The sequence below is a fragment of the Saccoglossus kowalevskii genome, chromosome 19 (assembly GCF_978046115.1).
Source record: "Saccoglossus kowalevskii chromosome 19, keSacKowa6.1, whole genome shotgun sequence".
NCBI classification, from domain to species: domain Eukaryota; kingdom Metazoa; phylum Hemichordata; class Enteropneusta; family Harrimaniidae; genus Saccoglossus; species Saccoglossus kowalevskii.
The window spans coordinates 19,554,565-19,579,562 of NC_140659.1; the positions used below are offsets into that span (position 1 = coordinate 19,554,565).

Genomic DNA, 24,998 nt, shown 5'->3' on the forward strand with positions numbered 1-24,998 from the left:
TATTTATTTTTGGGCCGTTGTGTTTGTAAACTTATTAGTTCAAGCATGCCACGAGTTTCGAAGTCTCCTGGAGGCAGAAGAACACCTTCCGACACCAACTTGCGCGGCATACGATAGAAAATGAAATGGCGGCTGTGGGGTAATCGCTCGCAATCCAATGGCAGCCTTTCTATTTATTTCGAAAACTGCTCCCTTCTTTCGGTATGACGGGAAGCTAGGCGGGCTCAGTTTCGATCGAATACAATCGCCTTGCGTGCAAAGGAGTTCAGGCTGACTGCCCAGACCGTGACGCCTGCGCTCCACTATTGAGATATTGCGTACTTTGCAAAATTGACAAATCGCTTTTTCTAGGGCGCCATTCAACAGTGCCATGTCAACGAGTCGAATCTCTCCGTCTTCAAACGATCGGTCGTGACATTCACTCTCGTTTTCTTCTTCTACGTCGGAAGGTAACAATATTTTCCTGCGAGATACAGACATCTCTCGAACGTTTTGAACAGGAGTATCACCCACTATATCGAAGTCTGATTCATGGTAAAACTTTCTTCGCCCACTTCATGGCTGACACTGGTTTCCACGGGGAAATCCGTTCTGTACGAACCCAGCATCGTCTCTTTCAACATCTTTTTGACAGGAGTGATCATTCTTTTGACGTTTTTCTTCTTTCTTCCTCGCTTTTGGGGGGGGGGACTTTCGCGTGCTTACTATCTCGTCCATAATTAGTGAATGACAACTAAACTAAACTAAAGAAAACTGATGACCCTCTCCTTCTTTGCATATTTTGCACATTAATGAAGGAAGCTGCCCTGCTTTCTAATTGGTGTGAATGAAATAATTGTAAAATGTGACCCAGTGGTGTATGCCGGCATGTAGCATTTCATGTGCTATTAACAATTAAATCCCGCAAAACAGAGTTTTACCGTCGCAGTAACCTCAGGTCTTATACTTGTAGATGAATCTCTTCAAAATTTAATTGTAACCGGACTCACTGTTATTATCTATAAAAACTACCTAGATTTTAGATGATACTTTTATTTTTTACCAAAGTCGTACGAAAAAGTCAACCCTTGCCTTGCGTGAAACACTGTCCCATATCAGTCCGATGTCAAGACGTCGGCCTGGGAGGGGGGGGGGGCGCACGCTACTATTTCGTAGCCGTGCATTTTGTTCGCATGAGTACATTAGATAAAACAACCAAGTATTTATCAGACAGATTTATTACATGTAACATAATTTAGGAATTTAGAAAAACCAAAGCACGCAAGTATGCCTACTTGGTGAAAACTCTTCTGACATGGGGATCATATAAACCAGGTCCAAGCATATTCTTATCATTGATCATCCTTTACATGTAGTTTGTGGCCTGTTATCAGAATTTTCATGCAATGGAAAGGGAGCCCCCCCCAATGTAACTGCATTACTTCTGGATTGTAAGAAAGTAACCCCGTGGTCAGACACCTTTCAATGACAAAGCCAAGAAAAAATATTACAGAAATTTATTGTAAGTTTTTATTCTGTTAACACATAATTACATTGAAGTGGTACATTCATGTACTTTTTTGTTTATTCAAAATTTTTTGTGTTTCAAAAGCGATTGTTTTGTCTTTGCTATACTTCCGCATCTAGAAAAGCAGCAGTGCACACATCTTATCAGCTGTGTGTAAACTACAAACAGATATCTTATCAGTTGTTTGTAAATAGCAAATAAAGAAAGTGGCCCAACTTAAAACTATTTACCCTCAGTTCAGTTATGTTTGTAAACCATGCATATTAATGAGATGCACTAGTTGGGTGTACACTGGATAAACAAAAACTTGGCAATTTGTTTGCAAACAAGAAAAAAACCAGTTTACTTGTACAAGATATTTTTTTCAATAAAATAAATACACCAATGCATGTAGCATGCCTTAGGGAGCTATTCGTGTGATTTTCAAAAAAAATGTACATGTGAAAAGTGCCAAAAAAACTATTCTGCTACCTTAATATCAACTTTCTTTACCTTCGGATTCGCATCAGAAATAATGTTCTGCCAACTTTTCTTGACAAAGTATAAATTAAACGTAAATGTGAAAACATTCCAAGAAATATTGTGAAAAACTGATTAAATAACTGAATTAATTATAACATCTAATAATAATTTTGAAAGTCCAACTTGTGTGCCACGATACAACATGATAATATATAGTATATTATTATGTTTGTTCTAAAATAGATACAAATATATAATAGTTGGATACGATTTTATCTACTTCAAGAAAGATACGATGATTTCCTACACTGAAGATTGACAATTTATTTGTAAAGTTTGGATAGTACACTTTCATCAACAATTACAAATCATCCTTCTTCCTGAAAAATGTCTCAATAATCTTGTTAGAAACACAATAGCTTTAATTTCACATTCAGATATACTTTCTCTCGATAATGCAAAATTCTCTAATTATATTCCAATTACATATTCCGATTTTGTTTGTTGATATAGAACGATGAACCCATCTCATATAACAACTCATAAATTGCACGATCTTATTATAAATGTCTACATTCGTTTTAACAACGCTAGTCCATAACTATTGGCGTCATCACTCCAAGTCTTTTCCAAGTACAGTCCATTTCTCTTCATCGTATCTTCAAATTGATTCCATGACCATTTAAGACTCATATTTTCCAATTCGTGGCTATAAAGAAGTTCGCCTTCTTTAAAATGTAGAGTTACATCTAATGTCTCTGTAACAAAAATATAAAAATGTCTCTTTGTTAATAGTGGAATGTTAAACCAAGAATCCACCATAATGAGTGAGCGAACATTGTATGTTATCTATTTAATCCTATATATCAGTTTTGCTAAATCCAAATTTGCTGCATAATCGTACGTCATTCGCGTGATTCTAACTGTTTGAAGTGGGCATACAGTGGTACTGTTCGTGCTGATAAATAGGAAGTATAGTAACCCTCTAACCATATGCGCCCGCTTACGGTGGAAATGCAATAAACCTTCATCTTTACAAGTACCCCAAATTCATCAAATGACTCCGGTCTCGTCATTGCCGTAATTTATTATTACATAACTAAACAGTATATTTAATTGATAATTCCGAGAATCCTTTGGTTATATATTTATAGTTGTAGTCAATTCCGTGCTCTTACACAATACAAAAAAAAATTGTCACCAACATTGGTGAAACAAACTTTGTTCTAAGTAGCGCAAATTATAAATGTTGTCTCTCATGTATGCGTTTTAAATTTTAAATAATATATCTGGTCTTTGTGTATGCATGACATAACATGTCTCCTTGCATGGACAGATAATGTTACATTGTTTTGAAGCATGGAAATATCAAACTACTTTATTATACTAAAGTGCCATAATGCAATGTATTTTACAAATGGTATGCCACTTCGATACCCTGAACCATGTGAGCATTGTAATGATGTCATGTTAACCAATCAGGACATCGCATTCGAATGTGCGATGTCACGGTACCAAATAACATTTCAGTCTATATACCTCTTTTGCCAAACAATCTTTCAGTACTATTGATATAAATAAGGATACGGATATTTGACTTGTACAGATACACAATTATACTTACCTAGATGTACGAGCTGTTCGCACGTGCTTTTCAGGGCCTGTTGTATATATTGTGCATGTTTAACGGTGCCACACATGTCATCACGAATAACGTAATTGCAATGTAACTGGAAGTTGTTATGTTTGAAGTTTGCATTGAACTCTCTATTCAATCGTGTCAGTAGGTTTAAATTGAATGGTGCCTCCGTTTCCGGGTCAGAATACATGGCAAGGAGTTTATTTTTATCTTGTGTGAGATCTATACCAATTAGAAGTCTGTCTTTTCCTCCTGTAAAATTAGAACACTAGTTTCAGTTTAGTTAAACCGTTTACCTATTTCCTTACATATTATTGAGTTTTTAGTGGGAACAAATCTGCACTTATGTTTCTCTATATCATAACCTCAATAAATTAAGAAAGAGAACTTAAGACTTGCCCATTGCTTCTAAAACTCTTAATAAAAAAAATTCCATTTGATTCAAAGGTATATTGCTGAAACTATTCCCTAATATTATGAGCAGTTTCTCTTTTCGTATACCCCTTAAATATGCCAGACCATCGTTATAATCCCCGACAAATGGCTCAACCATTAGAGCGGAATCAAATCGTCCCTGTAACAAGGTAGCATTTTGCAACATAAAATCTGTAAGACACAACAGTGGTACCATGAAATAAAAAAAAACATGTTAGTTATTCAAAATATTGCACTCTATGGCGGATGTATAGTAAACTAACAAGACATGTAAGCTAGAGATATAAATGTTGTAACTTCTGAGATGGAAATTCATCATTATTTCTGTCATTTCAATTTACTTAACTGGACGTCCAATGCAGACACAGAAATCATAAGATTCAAATGCCTTGTTGTGTCACTTTCTTTTTTGATTATCGCGTTCTTTATGGTGTTGGTCCTGTTATATTACACATATCAATTAAATAAAAAAAAAATGATTTAATAACAATTTACATACCTCCAGCTATATCAATCGGTATATATGTCAAGTCTTGGTTTTTCTTCAATAATGCTGATATTATGTGTATAGTCTTTGTTGAACTGCCAGCACCCAACTCACATAACACAATATCATCTCCTAAATCAGAGATAATCAAATCTACAAAATAATGTTCATTACATTATTATTTGGTATTTTGGATTCAACTCTAAATTGAATATGACATTAGAATACCTTGTCAAACCATACAACACGCCCGACAATCTTATGATTATATCGGGTTCCTACTGCATTTGTTATGACACGTCATACGTCAAGTGTCATGGTAGTTATGTGTTTAATTATTATGTGCGATTAATACATTTGCTTTTATTGTGATAATGATATTCCCTCTTGCACATTACCAGCAACCAATCTCGTGCTTAATTGAGACCAACAACAATATACATCGACTTCTAGTTCTGTGACGATGCAGCACAAAGAAATATTCATTTGAAAAAAAAAACAGAATTGTAGCAAGCAAGGCTAGCGATGTTGAACACTGAAACCCTTAAGTTACACATTGACATGAGACAAATTAGAAAAGTCATATTCTAATAATAAAATATACTATGATATAAAAGCCAAACTTTGCAAGCTCAAAGTGAAGAACTACATCGTATTATTTCAGCAACAAAGAATATAAATAAACAAAGAGTGTTTAAATACCACTGAAACACGCAGCGCCATTATATTCTTATTCCAGTTATATTGTGAATTTAAAAAAAAAACATTTTTAAGCGAAGATAATCCAGCCATTCAGCTGTGCTAAATAATTCCAGCAGGTCAAATTTCCTGAAGCAAAAATTAAAAATAAAATAAATTACTATCATCCTTTATTGCCGAGCCAAGGTTTCGTATATATGTATATACGCACACCCACCTGAATATTGTCCAAGCATATTCTTTTCAGTTCTATAAATATGATATGAAGGATTTTCCATAGCAATTTTGTCAAACAGTTTCGAACCGAGGGTATCATATAAATACCATTGTGGCACATACTTTGGTATGGACAACAATCCTTCTTTTATTTTCAGCTCCATTGATTGTCCTGTATATAATAGTAAGTTTCTGTAGAGTCTGAAAACATATGGTATGAAATACCAGCAAAATCATAAATTATAGTTTGTGTTCATCCCCTAGACATAATGTTTGTAGCGCAGCCCTTTCACTCTAGTTTCATCTATAGAGAAATTGTTATGTAGATCAACATACAAAAACCTGCCCTGCCGTGTGACTGGAACTTTCTATCATCTGCATAAATTATTACGTTGTTATTTTAAACTAAGTACAGTGGTAATAACGGCTTGATGCACTATATTTACCAATCAAACTCGCAATCCCCATTATCACACTATTTTCTGACAATTACACCAAACGCATGAAACATACTCACACACCTCACACCTACTTGTATAATTTGTATATGATATAAGAAGCCATCACCACTCTTCAAATTCTTCTCTTTTTTGTGGTCAGTTTATTATGGGATGGACGATAGGGTTATAAGCATAGTTGAGAGTATCCGAGTTTATAGGTACAATTTTAAAAGATCTGTGGTGGTTTGAAATATGGCATGGGCATAACTTCATATCAAACACAATTTTTTCTTGTAGAAACGCCCAATAGGAAACATGTGGTGTATTGTATTTGTATAAATCACTCGATAAACATTTTTATCTTGCGGAAGAAGGAGGTTGTAGATTTATCTCGATCTGAAGTGGTGACAAAATATATGTTTCTCATTACAGTATCAGGATGATAACAAACAAGAAGATGAGAATAAAGACCTGGTACACCAAAAATGCTATGAATTCAACATCGAAGAGACCACTCCTGCTACTAATAGAACTAAAAACTGGAAGACACCTGGAATTTATGTCATAACCAACTTTTGGATCAAGAACATACCATCTATCCACACAGATATGAATGAAGTTTACTCAGAAACACCCAGAAAAATTCCCTAAATGAACAGCTGACCTACTTCAGAAAACAGAGGGGAAAAAACTACAGACTTTCAACCATTTACAAGGTATAAACATCAATAATAACTGAAGGGAAAATGGTCTTGGAATAAGCAAAAGGAAAGGAAAAGTTCTCATCCCTGCTCGTGTGGCTGTCCCTTGCTCCCCTCAGTTTCATGCTCAATAACAGCACATATGAATATGAATCCAAGAAACACACATGAATATGAATACAATATGACAACCACTATTCTTTATTACATAATTCCGTTATGATGTGATGATCATGTGATCACATCAATATGCATACTCGTGTTTACAAGCAAACAATTATATATACAGGTATGCTGCCAATGCATATGGTCAACTTTTATAACAGAAGTAAGATGGATGTATCCCTAGCAACTGAGCTAATACTCAATAACAACCACAAGGAAAGATAATTTTTGGAGAATGTAAACGTTGTAAATTTATTTTGACCAATGATATGTATTGATAAGTTCCCGACAAATACAACCGATACTAAGAATGCATATGTTCATGTTGTTGAAAGTTTGTTTGTTGGTGTGTGACATATTCATAACACCGTGAGATTAGTAGCCTATTGGCTTCATTCATTGCTGTAAAAGTTGTTATTTGACAGCTTTCAAATGTTTTATTTTTTGGGGGAAAACGCGCACTTCAATATGGCTTGTTGTCCATTTAGACGTTAAATGGATTCTGGTTGTTTTATTGCAATCTATATAGTTAAACAAACAATATGCACTAACTATTTAGCTGCAGTACACACTTGTAAACAATTACATATTTGATTGTTTTTAAAAACTCAGGGACGAATATGACATTGGAAAAAAGTATTGGTAAGGTCCTTGAAATGTGTTCTGCATCTTGATAAACTCTTCTTCATTTGATAATTCGTCTGCTACTTAAAAAGAAATGACAAAACACAATGCAAAATACGAGGTAGCATCCTGTTTGCATCAAATACTGTTTTGTCTTTGAACAGTCAGACTTTTTTTACAAAGTCGATTATCTACAATAGTCAATGTTTACAAGTTACAGTATATTTAAGAATTGACGCTTGTGTGCCTGCATCCTTAATGTGAATTTATCCTTGTAAATAGATCAATGTAAAAGAAAGGTAAATTCCAGAATGACATATGTACCTTGGTTTATTAAATGTGCCACAATACCAAGCATGATAACAACAGACTTGCACACCATATAATACTATTTTGATCAGACTCCCTAGCCGAATAGCTCTTGGTGAGAAGGTCGCCTAAGGCAATCACACCCGCAATTACCCTCATGCAAGGCAAACCACATTCTTTGTAAATGACACTCAAATACGCTTTGTCAACACAACAAATATACATACTTGGTGATGGTTTGGAGTCGCGATGTATAACTAGTATCACTACTGACTGCTAATACCTCACTGCATTTTTTTCTATTTTTATATCTGGTGCACGTGGTCCGAATCTTTCTGTATTATAGTTTGTAAATGACAGGTGAGGGTATTATGTTCTAGCAGTGATTAATTACTCAGATAAAATGTGACTATTTACATAATACCGAATATAATATCAAATTTGTTGGAGACATACAGACACATTTGGTTTTAATTAATGTTGTTCCATAGCAATATCTTACAATATGGACAAGTACTCGTTTGACGATTAGATAAATACAATATGATTGAATGTCAATCATTTCAATGTTTTAAAATCATCATAATCAAGTATCACATTTATTAGAGTAACATACGATTTCAATTTGTTTTTCCCTTTTTTGGAAAGTATTATAAACTTTCGCTTTGAGTAGCTTATTAACTCAACGATTCAGATTCTTTCTTAAATTGATTTTTAAATTCCGAAAAGTTTTGTTAATATGGCAACACGATTCACATCTCCAGGTCCTCTAATTATTTACTAAAACGAAAAGACCAAATATCGGTACACCTACTTCCAAAAAATAAATAAAAAAAATACTGTGTTTTCCAAAGAAATGAAGCAAGTGCCGTGAAATCCGATTTATACTGATTAAAACTTTAAAATAAACGTCTTCCTGATTGCAGTTTAATTTACTAAGAAATAATAGGGCGTATTGGTATTTCATCATCATTGGTATTTCACCCTTAACTGGAGCCGATTTATTGAATATTTTTTATAACAATCGCTTATTATGTATGTGATGTTTTTGAGGAAATAATATATGACGAGTGGCTCATCTAGAGCTGATGAAGCATTAGGCCAAATCTTAATTAAATAAAAGGATGTATTTTTCGGATTATGTTTACAACGGTGTAAAAACAGTATGATTGATTAATATTATATAATGGATGAGTATGTATGTTCTATTCATGCAGTTTATGTAGTTGGATCTTTGACACTATACGGGTACTTACAAATGGACCAAAATACATGGGTAAATTTCACATATGTGTTCAAAAAACTAAATACTAAAGAACATCAGAAACAACAACAAAATATTTTAGAATGGTATCTGATGACCATCATTTTTACAAGTGATATGCATAATTATTATTTTATTTTCTGACTAATATGGAAATCATATGAGTGGAACGTCTGGATGCCGGCGTTTAAAGGAAGTCGCCATATCTCACGCAATGCCGGTTGATTATAATGTATTGTATTGATTTTGAAAAGCCCTTGAATTTTGTTTCGTTTGCTGCATTTATCTGTTTGTATTTTCGTCGCTAACACTGTGACCGAGGTGCGCCTGCTAATATTTGAAGGCTACCAATTACCGAATATAATTTATTGTACGCCACAACACCTTCACAACAAATTGTTGCTGTTGTAATTATAAGTGTTTAGTATGTGAAAGTTATTTTCACATACTCGTGTTATTATTTTAATTATTTTGCTGTGTTTATTCAATCATTATTTTGTTTCTTTTTGTGTACTTATTATGTACGATTATTGCAGGCTATATTTATTTAACTGACATATTTCACTTTTTTGAGTAATAATATTTGTTATATGATGTTTTTTCAATATTTTCAATAACGCTTGCACGTAATTTTTTGTATGATTATTCGACTATTTAAGGTAGAGATACGATGCAGTTTATTTGTGAATTTCAATCAAAAATAGTTTTTTTTTCGTTTTTTATATAGATTTTTATCTAAAGAACATTCTGTGAAAATTTGACCAATGTATTCTTATTGAAACACCGTTAAAATTGCTGTTTATTTTCTGGTTAAAAATAAAAAAAACACTCACACATGGCAATGTTTATGTCCAATTGCCTAATTTGCATGAGTAATCAAATAACAGGACCTTTGATTGACAATATGCAAATCGAGATTGTGCGGATCATAGTTCATTCAATTCACGCGCATGTACAATTATTCTCAAATCAGTTATCGCTCGCTAGCAAACCAAACATTATATTTCCTCAGTGTTTTTTCCTAATGTTTATCATTACATTATGCATGGTGTGAAAAGAAAGAGAGGTAGAAAGAAGATTCAGATGATTTTTATGTCGGAAGAGGCAAAAGCTACACTGAAGCCAAAATCGATGTGAGCGTCCAAACGGGACTTTCCCTGAAGACGTGAATCCGAGTTTCTGATTGACTGAGAGACATTATTTTTAAATAATTGTTCTCAAAAAATAAACTGTGCATGTGAAGAATAATTTAACATTGTTTACAGTGATAACAACTCATTGTCGAAGCGAAGCTTACCCATTTACGCTAGTCACAATAAACATCATACTCTTGAATAGGCGTCAATGACTACGGTAAAACTTAGACTCTATTTTAGGCATCAGGAATGATTGAAATGTCCGAAAATGACGCCAAAATACACCTTAAAATTCCCATTTTATTTTTTCTAAATCCCATCCCGAATTTACGGCAGAATCTGGTCCCTCAAATAAGGGACACGTGAGCTTTGATTCTAACCGGATATATTGCACTGGGTCGGGGAGATACAAACTTTCGTGTATCTTTTGTCCAATGGTAACCTGTACTTCGATCATTCGCAAGTTTTGCTAGGTGGTGCGAGACAGCTTTGTTTGCAACCGGACGAACTCCGTTTAATTCAATGAAGCAACCAACTGACAATGCTAAAATAAATTGCAGAGGAACGCTAAAATTAATTGAAAACAAGCAAATAATTACAATGAAAAATAAATCACAGAGAGAGGTAACTTGATACATTAACAACTCTTTTGACGCGCTGACCGCTTCTCCGCGTCTGATGTTTTGTTTTCCTTGTCATAATACTTACTGATTGATGATTTTGTTTTGATTTTTGAGGTTTTTAGCCTGCAACTCGGCCACGACCTTTTCTTTTTCCGTGAAAAATGGGAAAGTTTACGCCAATTTGACGTTTTTTTAAACTAACGAAGCACACTGTTTAGCACTCCTATTTTTTTCATTTGCTGGTTTCTATTCAGAAAAATTCGACCGCTCGAAAATGCACCTTAATTTTGCACTCTTAAAACATGTTAAAAATTATTTAAAAACCGGTCGAAAATTTAAAACTTTTACGTTAGGAGCTGGAGCTCTCTTCTTGCAGGCGACCGTCGCCGGTAGTACAACAGCATGTTTTGTATGTACGTACGTACCGTGTGCTGATTGCCTGCGACTGTCTTAGAAAATCCCTGAATAAGGAGTTACCAAAATCGGAAAAAATAAAAAAATGACTCCTTAAAAAACGAACAGAATTCAAATATTTCTTTTAACAAATATGTTGCAGTGGGAAAAATGGGAATTTAATATCCCACTTTGTACTCTTCACGGTAAACCATAGGCTCTGAAATACTCCTTGATTTTTTATTGAAAATACATCGAAGAGAAGCCATGATGTTTTGATCGTGATAAAAGGTCACCTTCCTAAGACCGCCCCCTGTTTAATAATTTATGAGATGACGTCATATTTACTGGGCATTGCCACGTGTTTTTACCGACCCCATCAAGACACTGGTATGAATGACGTGTTTCTGATTTATATATTCAAGAGCAGTTGTTCTGGTCCAACGATTTTACATCAAATGTCTATGTCTGTACGTTAACTTTCAATTTCAATAGTCTAGAAAGTATGACAAAGTATGACAAAGCAGTGATTCCCGGTTTAACGTGCAAATATGCAAATTAGCCTTTTTCTCGTCTTCTATTTTTGGTGAATTCTTGGGTTTTAAATGAAAATAGCTGATAGACGCTTTGGCCATTTGCCTCGAAATTTTCACACATTATTGACAAGGTGGTACCCCTTCAAAATGCGTCCGGACAGTTTATTACGGCGAGTGGATTAAAAATAACAAGTCCGCAATTAACATGGATAAATTATGCAAAAATAGAAAAGCGTGAACTTTGAGGTCATGCTGTGCGACTTTGAAAGCCGTTAGAGAGATGAGTGGACGCATTTGAATTAGTAGTATACCAAGGTATCCAGTGATGTAATTTTACCCACAAACGGACTTGAAGTTTTTAAGCAAATTTTTTTAAACCACTTTTGCCCAAAAAAGCATATTTAAATTATTGTGTAACACACACTCATAGATGTATATGAAGCCATGATAAATGCCGACATTTATCTTTATATTTGGCGTGTTCTTTGAAACCTGCTTGAGACAAACTAAATTAACTAGAACAAAATATTTGAACACAGCTATGAAAAAAAACAAGGATTAATTAAACACCGACCTAAAAAGTATAAGAGCTTCGCTAAATATTCATAGTTGTAAGGACACTCGAATAGCTGAATAAAATCACTGTATTGGCCTGAGGCGGCGCAATGTGCCGTATTGTTTTCAAAACTGCTCTGTGGCAGTTAGTGATCTCAGTTTATGGTATAGGTTTTGAATATCGATAGAAATTTGTGTTTGGTGCTCCAGTAGCCTGTAATTACATCTCAGCGTTTGAATCATTGCTCACGCATGCTGTAAGGTCTGAAAAATCCATGTGTGACAGTGAACAAACGAACAAACTCATACAATGAATGGTTCTAATGGCAGATCAGACGGCGAAACAGCTATTGAAGTGTAACTACGTTATAATACTATGAGGCCATGGGAATGGTGTGAATATATCGTTGTCATGTCATTCAAAACCTTCATAAGTGTCACGTGACAGGAACATTTATTATATGATAGAATAATAATCTAAATAAAGATATGTATTTATAGTCTACAATAAGGTATGATGGATATTTATATTCTCAGTGGAATGCTGTTGAAAATTATTTATGCGAAAAAAGATTAAAGAATCATGTGATTGAGTCTGGTGAATAAGCAGATTATTCGGAAGTAGTTATTTAATTCTTAGTGCCATTGTACTACACATTAAAACGTGTCGAAAGTGATCATTGCATTATATGGTGACATTGGTTTGACAAAGATTCAATTGACTCACACATGGAACCTATAAAAATCGAGATCTTCATCTTTTATAACTATATATAAACTGCACGATCTTATCTTATAAATGTCTACATTCGTTTTAACAACGCCAGTCCAAAACTGTTGGCGTCATCACTCCAAGTCTTTTCCAAGTGCAGCCCATTTCTCTTCATGGTGTCTTCAAATTGTTCCCATGACCACTTAAGACTCATATTTTCCAATTCGTGGCTATATAGAAGTTCGCCTTTTCTAAAATGTATAGTTAAATCTGATGTTCCTGTAATACAAATATAAAAAGAAGTTTATTTCAATAGTGGAAACAAGCATAATGAGTGACCCTACAATATCGAACACAATATGTATATTAAGGTTGGGAATTTGATCCTGTTCATCCCATATATCGGTTTTGTGAAATGTGTTTCTGAGAATATATTCAATACAATGCCAAGTTGACCTTGACCGAGTTCCCTCACACGTTACATTCAGCCTTGTTTGAGCGGCATTCGAGCGATTCAAACTGTTTGAAGATTGCGTACAGTGCGGTCAAATTTATGTGTGCGAATTAAACAGAATTATATATTAAACATATTGTAAACTGTGGAGCAAATATACCATGGTTTTACAGATGCAGCGTAGTGTTACCAGGCATTACTATATGTATGAGTTAACATTACAAATGTTGCTGCTTAAATGTTGGATTTTTACGGGTCTGACATAGTCATATGTATAGTCAAGTCAAACAAACTTATCTGATTCTTGGGCAAAGACACGAAATACGAAAACAAGAATTTACGAGCACTGTGATGCCGGAATGTATTGATGCGACTTCCAGTTCGTAAACTGCGGGAAATAATCACAAACTGATAGGTGAAGATAAAAAATGAAAATGTCATTTACTGTGAACTACTAATCGACAATGTATTTCGATATGACCATTTAGTGTGAAATAGCACAGGTCTGCCGAAGGTCAGTACGTTTCTCCATATCCCGCCCTGTACTCACTGATAAACCGAAAGTACATTAACTCAACCGCGTGTGCCCGCTTACGTGAAAATGGAAAAAACTTTCTTCTTCACAAAAATCTCGGAAATCATCAATTGATTCGAATTCATAAAACAATATATTGATTCAAGAATATAAGATTATGTGTCTGTTGTTTAAACCAATCAGAATATTGCATTCGAACGTGTGATGCCATGATACGAAATAATTGTTTTGCCTAAAACAAAACTCGTATGACAAACACTAATTTAGAAAAACAAAAACATTCTTACCAAGATGTACGTCCTGTTCGCATGTGCTTTGCAGGGCCTGTTGTATATAATGTGCGTGTTCAACGGTACCAAGCATGTCCTCGCGAATGACGTAATTACAATGTAGCCGAAAATTTTCTCGTTGGAAGTTTGCATTGAACTCTCTATTCAATCGTGTCAGTAAGTTTAAATTGAATGGTATTTCCGTTTCTGGATCAGAATATATTGCAAGAACTTTATCTTTATCTTGTGTGAGATCTAAACCAATCAGAAGTCTATCTTTTTCTCCTGTAAAATCCGAAAATTATTTTAGGTCATTTTTTTCCATGCACATGTCTCCTAGTCAGAACACTGTCTTTAATACAATCATTCAATGTAATTGAATAAATTATTTTTCATTCTTTTATTCCAGCAGGTTTCGGTGCACTTTGGATTACACAATTCTGCTGCACACTATGCACGTAAATAACACATTATTTTTAATAAATCTGCACAGAAGAGTTACAATTTTATTGACCATGTATTCAATAACATAACTTAACACTTACCCATCACTTCAAAAAGTCTTGATAAAAAAATCTCCATTTTACTTAAAGGTATATTGCTGACACTACTTCCCAGGAATATGAACAGTTTGTCTTTTTGTACACTACTTAAATAAATCAGACCATCGTCATAATCACCAACACATGGCTCAACCTTTAAAACGGAATCGAATCGGCCCTGCAACACGGTAGCATTTTGCAGCAAAAATTCTGTAAAACACAAATGCAATTTGTCACATGTAAATATGACAAATGTATATTCGGAAGTCAGACAAATAAATGGTACAACCTCTGAAAGTATATACATCCACGAATAAATAAATGATTACATTCCATTACTGTATACACACCTTCAGCTATATCAATCGGTATATATGTCAAGCCTTTGTTTTTCTTCAATAATGCTGATATTATGTGTGTAGTCTTTGTTGAACTGCCAGCACCCAACTCACATAACACAATATCATCTCCTAAATCAGAGATAATCGAATCTACAAAATAATGGTTATTACATGGGTTTAGACATGGCTGGGTTTAGACCGTCGTGAAACAGGTTAGTTTTACCCTACCTACTTATCAGTAGGGTAAAACTAACCTGTCTCACGACGGTCTGGATTCGATCGTAAATTGAATATAGCTTTAGGGACCTGGTCAGGCCAAACGAGACACCCAACAATCGTTTTTTTAATTATATGGTGTTCCTACTGCTTTTGATGTGTTATTATTTTTATTTAATAACAATGCGAATATTATGAATATTATTGTGTTAATAATTACCCTTACAATAAATCTCAAGCAAGATTAAGCCAACAACAACAACAAAAACAACAGTAAGCTACCTGACTTCCTGTTATGTGTTTGATGCAAGACTTTAACATATTGTAGCAAGATATGCTAGTGATATAGAAAACAGAAGCCCCTAAGTTACATAATAGCATGAGATGATTAGCTACAGGTATATATTTGTACTGCTAGAGGTATATCATAATTCAGGATGTAACAAACTTATGTACAGCGAGAAAACTGAAGTACATTTTTTCCACTGGGACAGCAAGGGACAAAGGGGCATTTTATTGCTGTGCCTGGGTTACATAAATATGTAAATTCTCACACCCACCTGAATATTGTTCAAGCATGGTCTTTTCAATTCTGTAAATATGATAGGAAGGATTTTCCATAGCAATTTTGTCAAACAGCTTTGAACCGTGGGTGTCATATAAATACCATTGTGGTACATACTTTGGTGTGGACAACAATCCTTCTTTTATTTTCTTCTGCATTGCCCTGTATAAAAATAATAACTTTCTGATGAGTTTGAAAGACCATGGACACAAAAACACAAACACAAACAAGTCAGTGAAAGAACGACACATGAAACCAAGGCATACAGCCATTAAGTGATGTCAGGTGTTTCGAAAAGAGTGAGCACATCCTGCACCATACGTGACACCCGCCATATATTATTATTATCCTGCTATGGGAAGTGAAATGTGCAAAATATATCAAATGGTGAGTTTTGCGACCACGCACTTTGCACCATTGAACAATAATCATAACATACAATTAACAAATTAAATAATCAAGTAAATACGTATTACGAAATATAGGCATTAATAAAATAAGCGCATCAAAAATCTAGCCCTTGGTATAGTATTGTAGGTTGGCCTCCTACCGCTGATCATTCGGCTCCCACAATTCTGAGAAGTTGTACATGTAGTGTCGTGACCGTTAATCTTATAATTATGAGTACGATCATGTAAGATCTGTACATGCGCAGATAATAAATGATGCACGTAAGACGAACGTCAGCACAACACTTGTAAACGATAAGCTTGGGAGTAAAACTATGTTTTGTTTGTTATGCTAATTTATAGCGGAGAGCCTTTATGCAGTTTTCAATTTGTAATCAGCCAAAATGTCGATGGACCAATCTATCGAACGTAAATACGTTTCTCGTTGCCGAAAAATTGATCTACAGCACTGGAACGTTAGCGAAATCTAGTTTTATGCAACAAAATGATGTTTTGTTCATAAATACGTCAAAAACAAAATGGCGGGGTATATTTTCTGTTGACATTTGAAATTGTCAATATGATCGACCCTAGTGGGAAATCGTCTGTAATTTCGCTTCCAGTTGAGGTATTTGGAATAGTTAGACATATCGACCTGCATATTTTAGCTGCAAAGCTGAATTTCTCTTAAATCCCCGATACAGCCCATACATAGTGTCGAATTCCTGCCAACCTAAAAGACTGTTATCAGGGCTAATTTACCCCCTTCCACATCTGAATCTTCACTACATCAATTCCATCTCATTCACCTTTCACTTTTCCATCTGTTCAATAGTTCAAATTCGATTGTTTTTTCACCACTTTCAAAATAATCCCTAAAATGGAGCAGTCTGGTATTTTAAAAGGATATTTACCTAACCAGAGCTCGTATGGCACGTGGGAAAAGACATTAATCCAACAATAATACATATTAAATGATAAAAATTAATTCTCAAGAAAAGTCATCTCCTCCGCTCCTACCAACCTATTTTTTTCTCTTCAGTCAGAAAAAATACAATATTATCAAAATCCAGTAAGTAATGTTAAATTAATTAATTACCGTATCATTATTGTTTCGAGGAATGCGATATTTGAATCAGAAATATTACTGTTATAAAGTATGTAGAAACGAAAATATGACTACACACCAGTAACACGAAAGGAATAGCATTTTCCTGTTGAATTATGTTCTATATTTGTATTTGCTAACTAAAATCATGACTTTGTGGGATGTCGGCAAGGAATTTATGATACATGCAAATATCTGGTCCTGTAAATGCATTTAAATTAAGCACCGTACCAACCCGCACATAATTAAATTATTGGAAGCCGCTGCAATGACTATGCAGTACACAACTGCCGATGTTGGCTCTATCAATGGCATTTTCCACACGTTTTATAACAAAGTAAAATAGCACCATTCCTTCAATTTTATTTAGATCGTATATCTCCTGGTTTCCGTTTTTCTTAAAGGCAATCGGTTCAAATTGCTGTTGCTTGTTTAACGAGCATGCCACCTCCCCACATGCTCCTGATTCCAATTGTTGAATGAGCCCACACAACGACACAGGTACCAACAATTTGAACACGCAAGTAGTGCTCATTTTAAACATGTAGTTTATGAAAGGCAAAAAAGGTGAACAAAGTGGGTTTATGAAATTTCTGAATAATAGTTACATTTTTACGTTTATTTTACTAGAGACTTAGAGGGCTCATTTAGACCAAGCGCAAATTCGCACAGGTGTGTACAAATCACTATTATATGTCATTCAACATTGATGATCTGCCAATAGAAAATGAATCTATTAGATCACAGGAAATTAACGCCTGTCCAGCGCTGCGTAATTCAGTTTACTAACTTGAGCTTTGATAACAGCTCCGTGTATGTTCAATCTGTTACTGACATGGTAGGCATACCGGCGAATTACACACATATATAAAGCTGATATTTGTTTATGCTAAAATCAATAAATATAATGCTGCGTACACAGTATGACTGCTGACATGAATGCCTTAGCGCTAAATATATATCCTCCTACTAATCTTGGAATGACAATCCCGAACATTTCTCATTCTACTCAGCTTGAGTGTGATAACACATTTTTTAATATTTGTTTTTCATTGGCGAGAAATTTGACCTCAAAAAATAGATTCCTATTACTATTCTGTGATTCTTTTCGCTGGGCCAAATACTCCGTCTACACATTGGATACAAGTCACGTTGAGAGATTCAAAAAAAAACACCCAAAAACAAATCGCGTTTCAGTCTATATACTACGAGATGAGAACACATTTACCTAGGGCTAAAATAAAACCGATCAAGGCAAAAGTATTAACTTGTGTGAATATAATAATAATAGCAAAAGATGTGATAGTAATCAAGTCAACTGATTGCTGAAGACTGAATAAAGGGGAGTATTGTTTTAATAATAAACCAACGTTAGCTTCACGTTCGTGTTCTATGTAAGTGTTTTTTTAACTAAGTGGGTCGCCAGTCAGAGTACCAGCTTATTTGCTGGTAGTTGTTTTGCTCTAGCAGTACATGATTTTGTGTAAGCATCCGTATCATTGGTAATACACACTTGTGTGACTGCGTTCTAAATGAGAATGTTCCTCTGTATTTAGATCAATATACAAAAGCTGACATTAAAAAAGGGATCCCCTACACTGTGGAAACCCGGTATTTTTTTTCGATCATGACAAATGCACCTTGGTTTATTATATGTCTCACACTACCAGGCATGATAACAGCAGGATTGTACTCCCTGTAGCACTATTTTCATCGGACAATGCTCCTCCTAACTGAATAGCGCTTGGTGAGCATTCGCCTTAGGCAATCACACACGCGTACATCCACACACAGGACAAATACTCTATGCAAATGGCATTCAAATACACCTTAGAACATGACGGCAACTACACACATATACGTACCTGGTGATGGTTTGGAGTCGTAATGTATAAACAGTATCACTATGACGTCACTGCATTTTATCTATTTGTATTTACGGTTCACGTGACTCATGTCATTCTTCTTTATTTTAGTTTATAAATAATAGGTGAGGGTATTTCATAGCTGTGATTAATGCAGTATCATTCTATTTGTTGGGACATAAGCACTGTATTATTATATATCTAGAAATAACCAGTATACATGCCACCGAAAACACGAGCGTGTAGTCCTCACATCGATCACATAGTACTTTTAATAAAATACTCAAATGTACATCATGTTTACATAAAACAGCGAAGGTATTGGTAGAGACACACAGCGACAAGAAGAATGCCTATAAGTATCCGACGCGTTGTAACAGGTTTTTTTTCTTCAAAATATGCATTGTCAAATATACTACAAAAGCCCACTCCACTGACCCACATTCACTTCAGATAAAACACATTGATGATATTTACATACGATTTCATGAAATTTGGTTTTGAATTGTTTATTCTCTCACCCGACAATCACTCTATCTAATAGTGTTAAAGATTTATTCAAAATGCAGAACCTTGTGCAAATCTCTCAAAATTAATTAATAACCACTCTTAATAAATCAGGAATCTTCGTTATTATTTTTTTGACTTGTCTGAGAATGAAAATTAATGTTTCAAGGCAACAATGTCTGCCCTTCTCAGCCAGTCTGGTACATGTATCCCATCTGAGCATTTCATTAAAAATCATTCTTATTTTTTTTAGTCATGAATGAAAAAATAATCATAAATATATGTTTGCATAGTAACTGGATCCACATCTCTGTAAAATGTATTTGCTTATTACGTTTACGAAGAGCAACCTGTACTGAACTTTTCCAAAGAATTTTACCAATGAATGTTTGAGCAAGGGCGTTAGGCAAAAGTGTTGGATCAGTGATACATTCTGCTTTGAAAGATTTAAAGAATAATATTCGTATTAAATATGCACACAAACTAGATACTGCGCCATATATTTATTTTCCTTACCGATTTGACATGTATTAGATACAGTGAACAAGTCGTAAGTTATCAATAGCGGCGTACATGAGAGTTGTAAACAATATTTAACAGCGTCATCATCGATGAATTGCGTGCGCTTCCACTTTACGATTGCTTCTGTGTTCCGCTATAAATGAGAAATTCCGATAAACTATAAAATAGACGGGATATGACACAGTGCATTCCATTTTCGGACACACCGCGTACCAGACTTCTCATTCGCGAACGATATTCATGGTATTCGTAGCTGACGGTCAAGTGCCATATAACCACATCATCATTATTTTAGTGTAAAATTGCACGTAATTGTTCATATACATATTACTTTTTTTGCTTGATCGCACTTATTTTTTGAGTTATCGAACCCTGAAGTCGGCTGTACAAATATTGTTCAAAATCAGAGTCACCCGGGAACTTGGTTGTTAACTTATATAATTGGGAAATTGGCTGAGCGGAGCTTAGTATTCTAATTTGACTGATTATTCAGCGACAGCAACTGTCAGTCGTTCAATATATGTAGATAGTCCCAATCTTTTGTTTATGTGTATAGTTACTGATCTGAGCTGTGTAAAGTGAAATAGACAATTCATTTCTGGCGACAAGGCAGCTTCTTGGAATCCGAATTCAAGTCGGGTATACTAGTATGCACAGTTGCACAATTCATTCTAAAATGACACGTTCTATCAATTCAATCTAAAGTGACACGTTCAATGTTCAATAAATATATTCACAGACATAAATTACCTTGCGTAGAGTAAATTTCTGGTCTCTGAGCGATCACTTTTTACCTCAGACAACTAAGAGAACTGTGTATTTAAATAATATTTATGTTGATTGTCCTTGCATCATCTCAGACCCTGGTGAAACGAAACGCATTCGTTCACGGATTTGACCTACATGTGTTATCTTCCATGACCTCACAGGCAAGAGCGGCTTGGATCGATCACCAGGTCGTAATATTTTGTTATCGTACGGGAAATGGTTAGTTTCGCGTCACATATTCACATGTTTGTATCATTGCCAGTAATCATGTTTTTCTTTTTCTCATTTTGGCTAGGCTGCGCAACGACGAAAGAACATCAGCGACGACTTTGTTTACATTTATAGTGGAATTTGCTACAAAGTATCAACTAGGTTTCCACGCAATTTTGAATTTGGATTGAGGTCGTTCACTGACATCGTGCAGAGAAAATAAGAATTGTAAAGCTGCTCAAGATTTCTTTCGCAGCCACAGGATATCGTCTATTTTTTGGACAAACTAAAAAGAATGTCAAACTATGCCGGTCAAGTCAAACACAAGAATGCATAAATGTCCATCTTTATCGGGTATCTATCAATTTGGGCCGATACGCAGTCACGGCAAAACTTGGCCGAAATATATCACTACAAAATGCACTCTGTCCGTACTCATTTTGCATCCGAAATTGTACGTGGACGTCATGTTGTGATGCTTCATGCCAAATTAGATCATGGATCACTATAAAAATAATCATCCTCGCTACGAGCCGGAAATAAAACCTATTACCAACCAACACGGCGGCAGCAATCTCTTTCGCTCATATATTTAGAATTATGTTATATCAGTCATGTGAAAAGCGTCAACAATTCGTTGCATGTTCTGCACGACATGCAACTCGATGCAGTAAGTGGGCCTTAACGAGAAAAGAAAACAATCGTTCGCAGACGGAATATCCGTATACCGCCGTTACCGGCACTGCTGTAATCCACGTACAAGTGCATTCAATTAGAAAAAACATGGCTTCTCATAATTTTCCTGTTCCAGCGGTCATGGAAATGAAAGGCGATCGTGTTCAAAACTGGTCATTCTTCCGTTCACAGTGGGAAGACTAGGAAATAGCCACAGAATTAAATGAGAAAGATGATGCCATTAGGGTAGCCACGCTACGCTCCGTGTTAGAAAAGGATTGTTTACATGTGTATAAACATATCGACATGACAGATGCTCAGAGAAAAGAGGTCAAAGAAATATTAGATGCACTAGAAAAACACTTTTAACCCACTTGCAATGTTATTTATGAGATATACGTGTTCAACACGTGTGACCAAGATGGCAGTGAAGCCATAGATCAGTATGTAACCAGACTACGCCAGCTAGCTAATACATGTAAATTTGATGCCATCAAGGATGAACTGATCAGGGATAGAATAGTGTTGGGAACCAAAGATAATAGTGCAAGAGCCAGAATGTTAAGGGAGACTAAACTAGACCTAAATCGAGCCATAGAGATGTGTAGAAGCAGTGAAATAACACAAATGCAGCTGAAGAAAATTAGTGGCACTAACCCGGAAGAACAAGTTGTTTATCATGCACAGAAACGGAAGTACAGTGGTAAACAACATACACAAAAGCGTGACAAATATCAGTCTAAACAACAAGGACCAAGAAGATGTCGATGGCAAACACATATTCAACAAAGAAAAATGGCCTGCATATGGCCAAACCTGTAAACTGTGCAGTAAGAAGAACCATTTAGCAAAAGTCTGCAAGCAAAGACAACATGATCAGCGTAGAATATACATGGTAGATGAAGAGATAGAAAATGACTACACATCTGATGAATCTATACTACACATAGAGCATTATATAGGAGCAGTGAAAACAACTGGAAAGCAGTGGTTTGTGTCACTCAATCTAAGTGACAATAATGAAGACAACTACAACCTGAAGTGTCAGCTGATTGTGGGGCCACATGCAACATGATAAGCTTCAGTGACTACTGTGAAATTAAACAAGAAGAAGATCCAAAATTTCAGACTAGCAAGGCCATATTGAAGTTGTATGGTGGACCACTTGGACAGTGTAACCTGAAATGCCATTACTTAGGTAACACATACAATTTGAAATTCCAAGTCACTGATACAATGCAGAAACAACCGTGAAACCAGTACGACACCAACCAAGAAAGGTACCAGTTCATATGAGAGCAGAAATGAAAACTAAATTAGAATCATCAGAAAAACAACAGGTAATCACAAAAGTTACTACACCAACTGACTGGAATAGCAGCATAGTCGCAGTCAAGAAATCAGGAAAACTACGCGTCTGCCTAGACCCCAAAGATCTAAACAAAGCCGTGCACATTATCCACTGCCAACTAATGCCGAACATTTAGATGCAGGTTCTGGCAAGTGAAGCTAGACCAAGTAAGCAGTTATCTGACTACATTCTGGACTCTCTTCGGGCGATATCGCTGGCTCCGCATGCCATTCGGTATAAATAGCGCTCTAGAAGAGTTTCAGAGAAGACAACACGAAGTTCTCAAATCACTACCCGGCGTTAAGGTAATTGTACACGATATCCTGGTATACGGCTGTGGTGACACAGAAGAAGCAGCCATAGATCACGATCGAAATCTCATTGGGTTGCTGAACCGTGCCAGAGAAGTGAATCTCAAACTCAATAAGAACAAATTAAAGATACGTCCCAAATCAGTGCGATATATGGGCCATTTACTGACAACAGAGGGTCTGCGTCCTGATCCAGAAAAAATACGTGCAATCATAGAAATGCCCAAACCCAAGGATGTACAAGGTGTACAGCGATTCATTAGATTTGTAAATTACCTAGCGGAATTCTTGCCACACTTATCTGACACGTGTGAACCCCTTCGGCGACTAACAGATACCGATGCTATATGGGCATGGCAACCACACCCTGATAAAGCCATAGAAGAAGTACAGAAATTAGCAACAAACCACCCAGTACTAAGATATTATGATGTGAAGGAAGAAGCAACCATTCAATGTGATGGAAGTGAAGTCGGACTGGGTGCAGAACTCTTACAGAACGGACAACCAGTCACATTCGCCTCTCGATCGCTATCTCCAACTGAGCAACGATATGCTCAAATTGAGAAAGAGTTTCTCGCAATCTTATTCGCCTGCGAAAGATTCGATCAGTATATACTCGGACGTAACACTACCAGCGTCGACTCTCATCATAAACAACTTGAAATCATATTCAAGAAAGCACTTCTCTCCGCTCCAAAACGACTAGAACGAATGTTACGCCGTCCAGAGAAATACAACCTGGATGTACGCTACAAGAAAGGCAAAGAAATGTACATCGCTGATTTCCTCTCCCGAGTTTCTCTACCACAGAGAAAAGTAGAACGCGATAAACCGCAGTACGCAGTCTTCAACATCAAACGAGAAAAAAACTTCAATACAGAAATAGAGAACATTAACACAGCAGAATACCTCAATGTATCTGACCAACGATTACATCAGATACAACAACATAAACATCAAGATGAAGCCCTGCAAGTACTTAAGACAACAATACTTGCAGGATGGTCAGATATCAAAGAATAAACACCAATCATCACTTGCGAATACTCGAAATATCGTGATGAACTCAGTGTTCAAAATGGCGTCTTATTCAAAGGTCCTCGAGTCATAATACCCAAAGTAATGCGTCCTGAAATGCTCGCACGCAGACATTCCAGTCACCTGGGAGCTAAAGCATGTCTTCTTAAAGCACGTGAAGTTCTATTCTGACCACACATGAGTAAAGAAATAAAGAACACTGTAAGTCAATGCAGTACCTGCAACGAATATCAACAGTATCACCAGAAAGAACCACTCATGACTCATGAAATTCCGGATAGGCCGTGAAGCAAAATTGCCATGGATATATGCAAGTGCCGCGGTAAAGATTACCTGATAATGGTAGACCATTCCTCAAACGACAACAGCAACAACGATCATGAACTGTTGTAAAATACAAGTCAGTCGTCATGGGATTCCAAATAC

The 24,998-nt window shown here is 35.7% G+C and overlaps 2 protein-coding genes across 2 annotated transcripts; both read right to left on the reverse strand.

The window, feature by feature from the left end:
- Positions 1 to 1,486: 1,486 nt before the first annotated feature.
- LOC144354630 (uncharacterized) lies at positions 1,487 to 13,028 on the reverse strand. Its single transcript, XM_085493803.1, has 6 exons — positions 12,919 to 13,028; positions 5,447 to 5,646; positions 4,543 to 4,683; positions 4,024 to 4,214; positions 3,594 to 3,876; positions 1,487 to 2,727 (listed from the first exon to the last, which is right to left on the reverse strand). Exons 2-6 carry the CDS (start codon positions 5,607 to 5,609, stop codon positions 2,540 to 2,542), a joined length of 966 nt encoding a protein of 321 aa, XP_085349929.1. The 5' UTR covers positions 5,610 to 5,646; positions 12,919 to 13,028; the 3' UTR covers positions 1,487 to 2,539.
- On the reverse strand, positions 12,803 to 19,222 carry LOC146730609 (uncharacterized). Its single transcript, XM_085494052.1, has 6 exons — positions 19,188 to 19,222; positions 15,821 to 15,987; positions 15,054 to 15,194; positions 14,707 to 14,913; positions 14,180 to 14,446; positions 12,803 to 13,182 (listed from the first exon to the last, which is right to left on the reverse strand). Exons 2-6 carry the CDS (start codon positions 15,981 to 15,983, stop codon positions 12,995 to 12,997), a joined length of 966 nt encoding a protein of 321 aa, XP_085350178.1. The 5' UTR covers positions 15,984 to 15,987; positions 19,188 to 19,222; the 3' UTR covers positions 12,803 to 12,994.
- Positions 19,223 to 24,998: the final 5,776 nt, after the last annotated feature.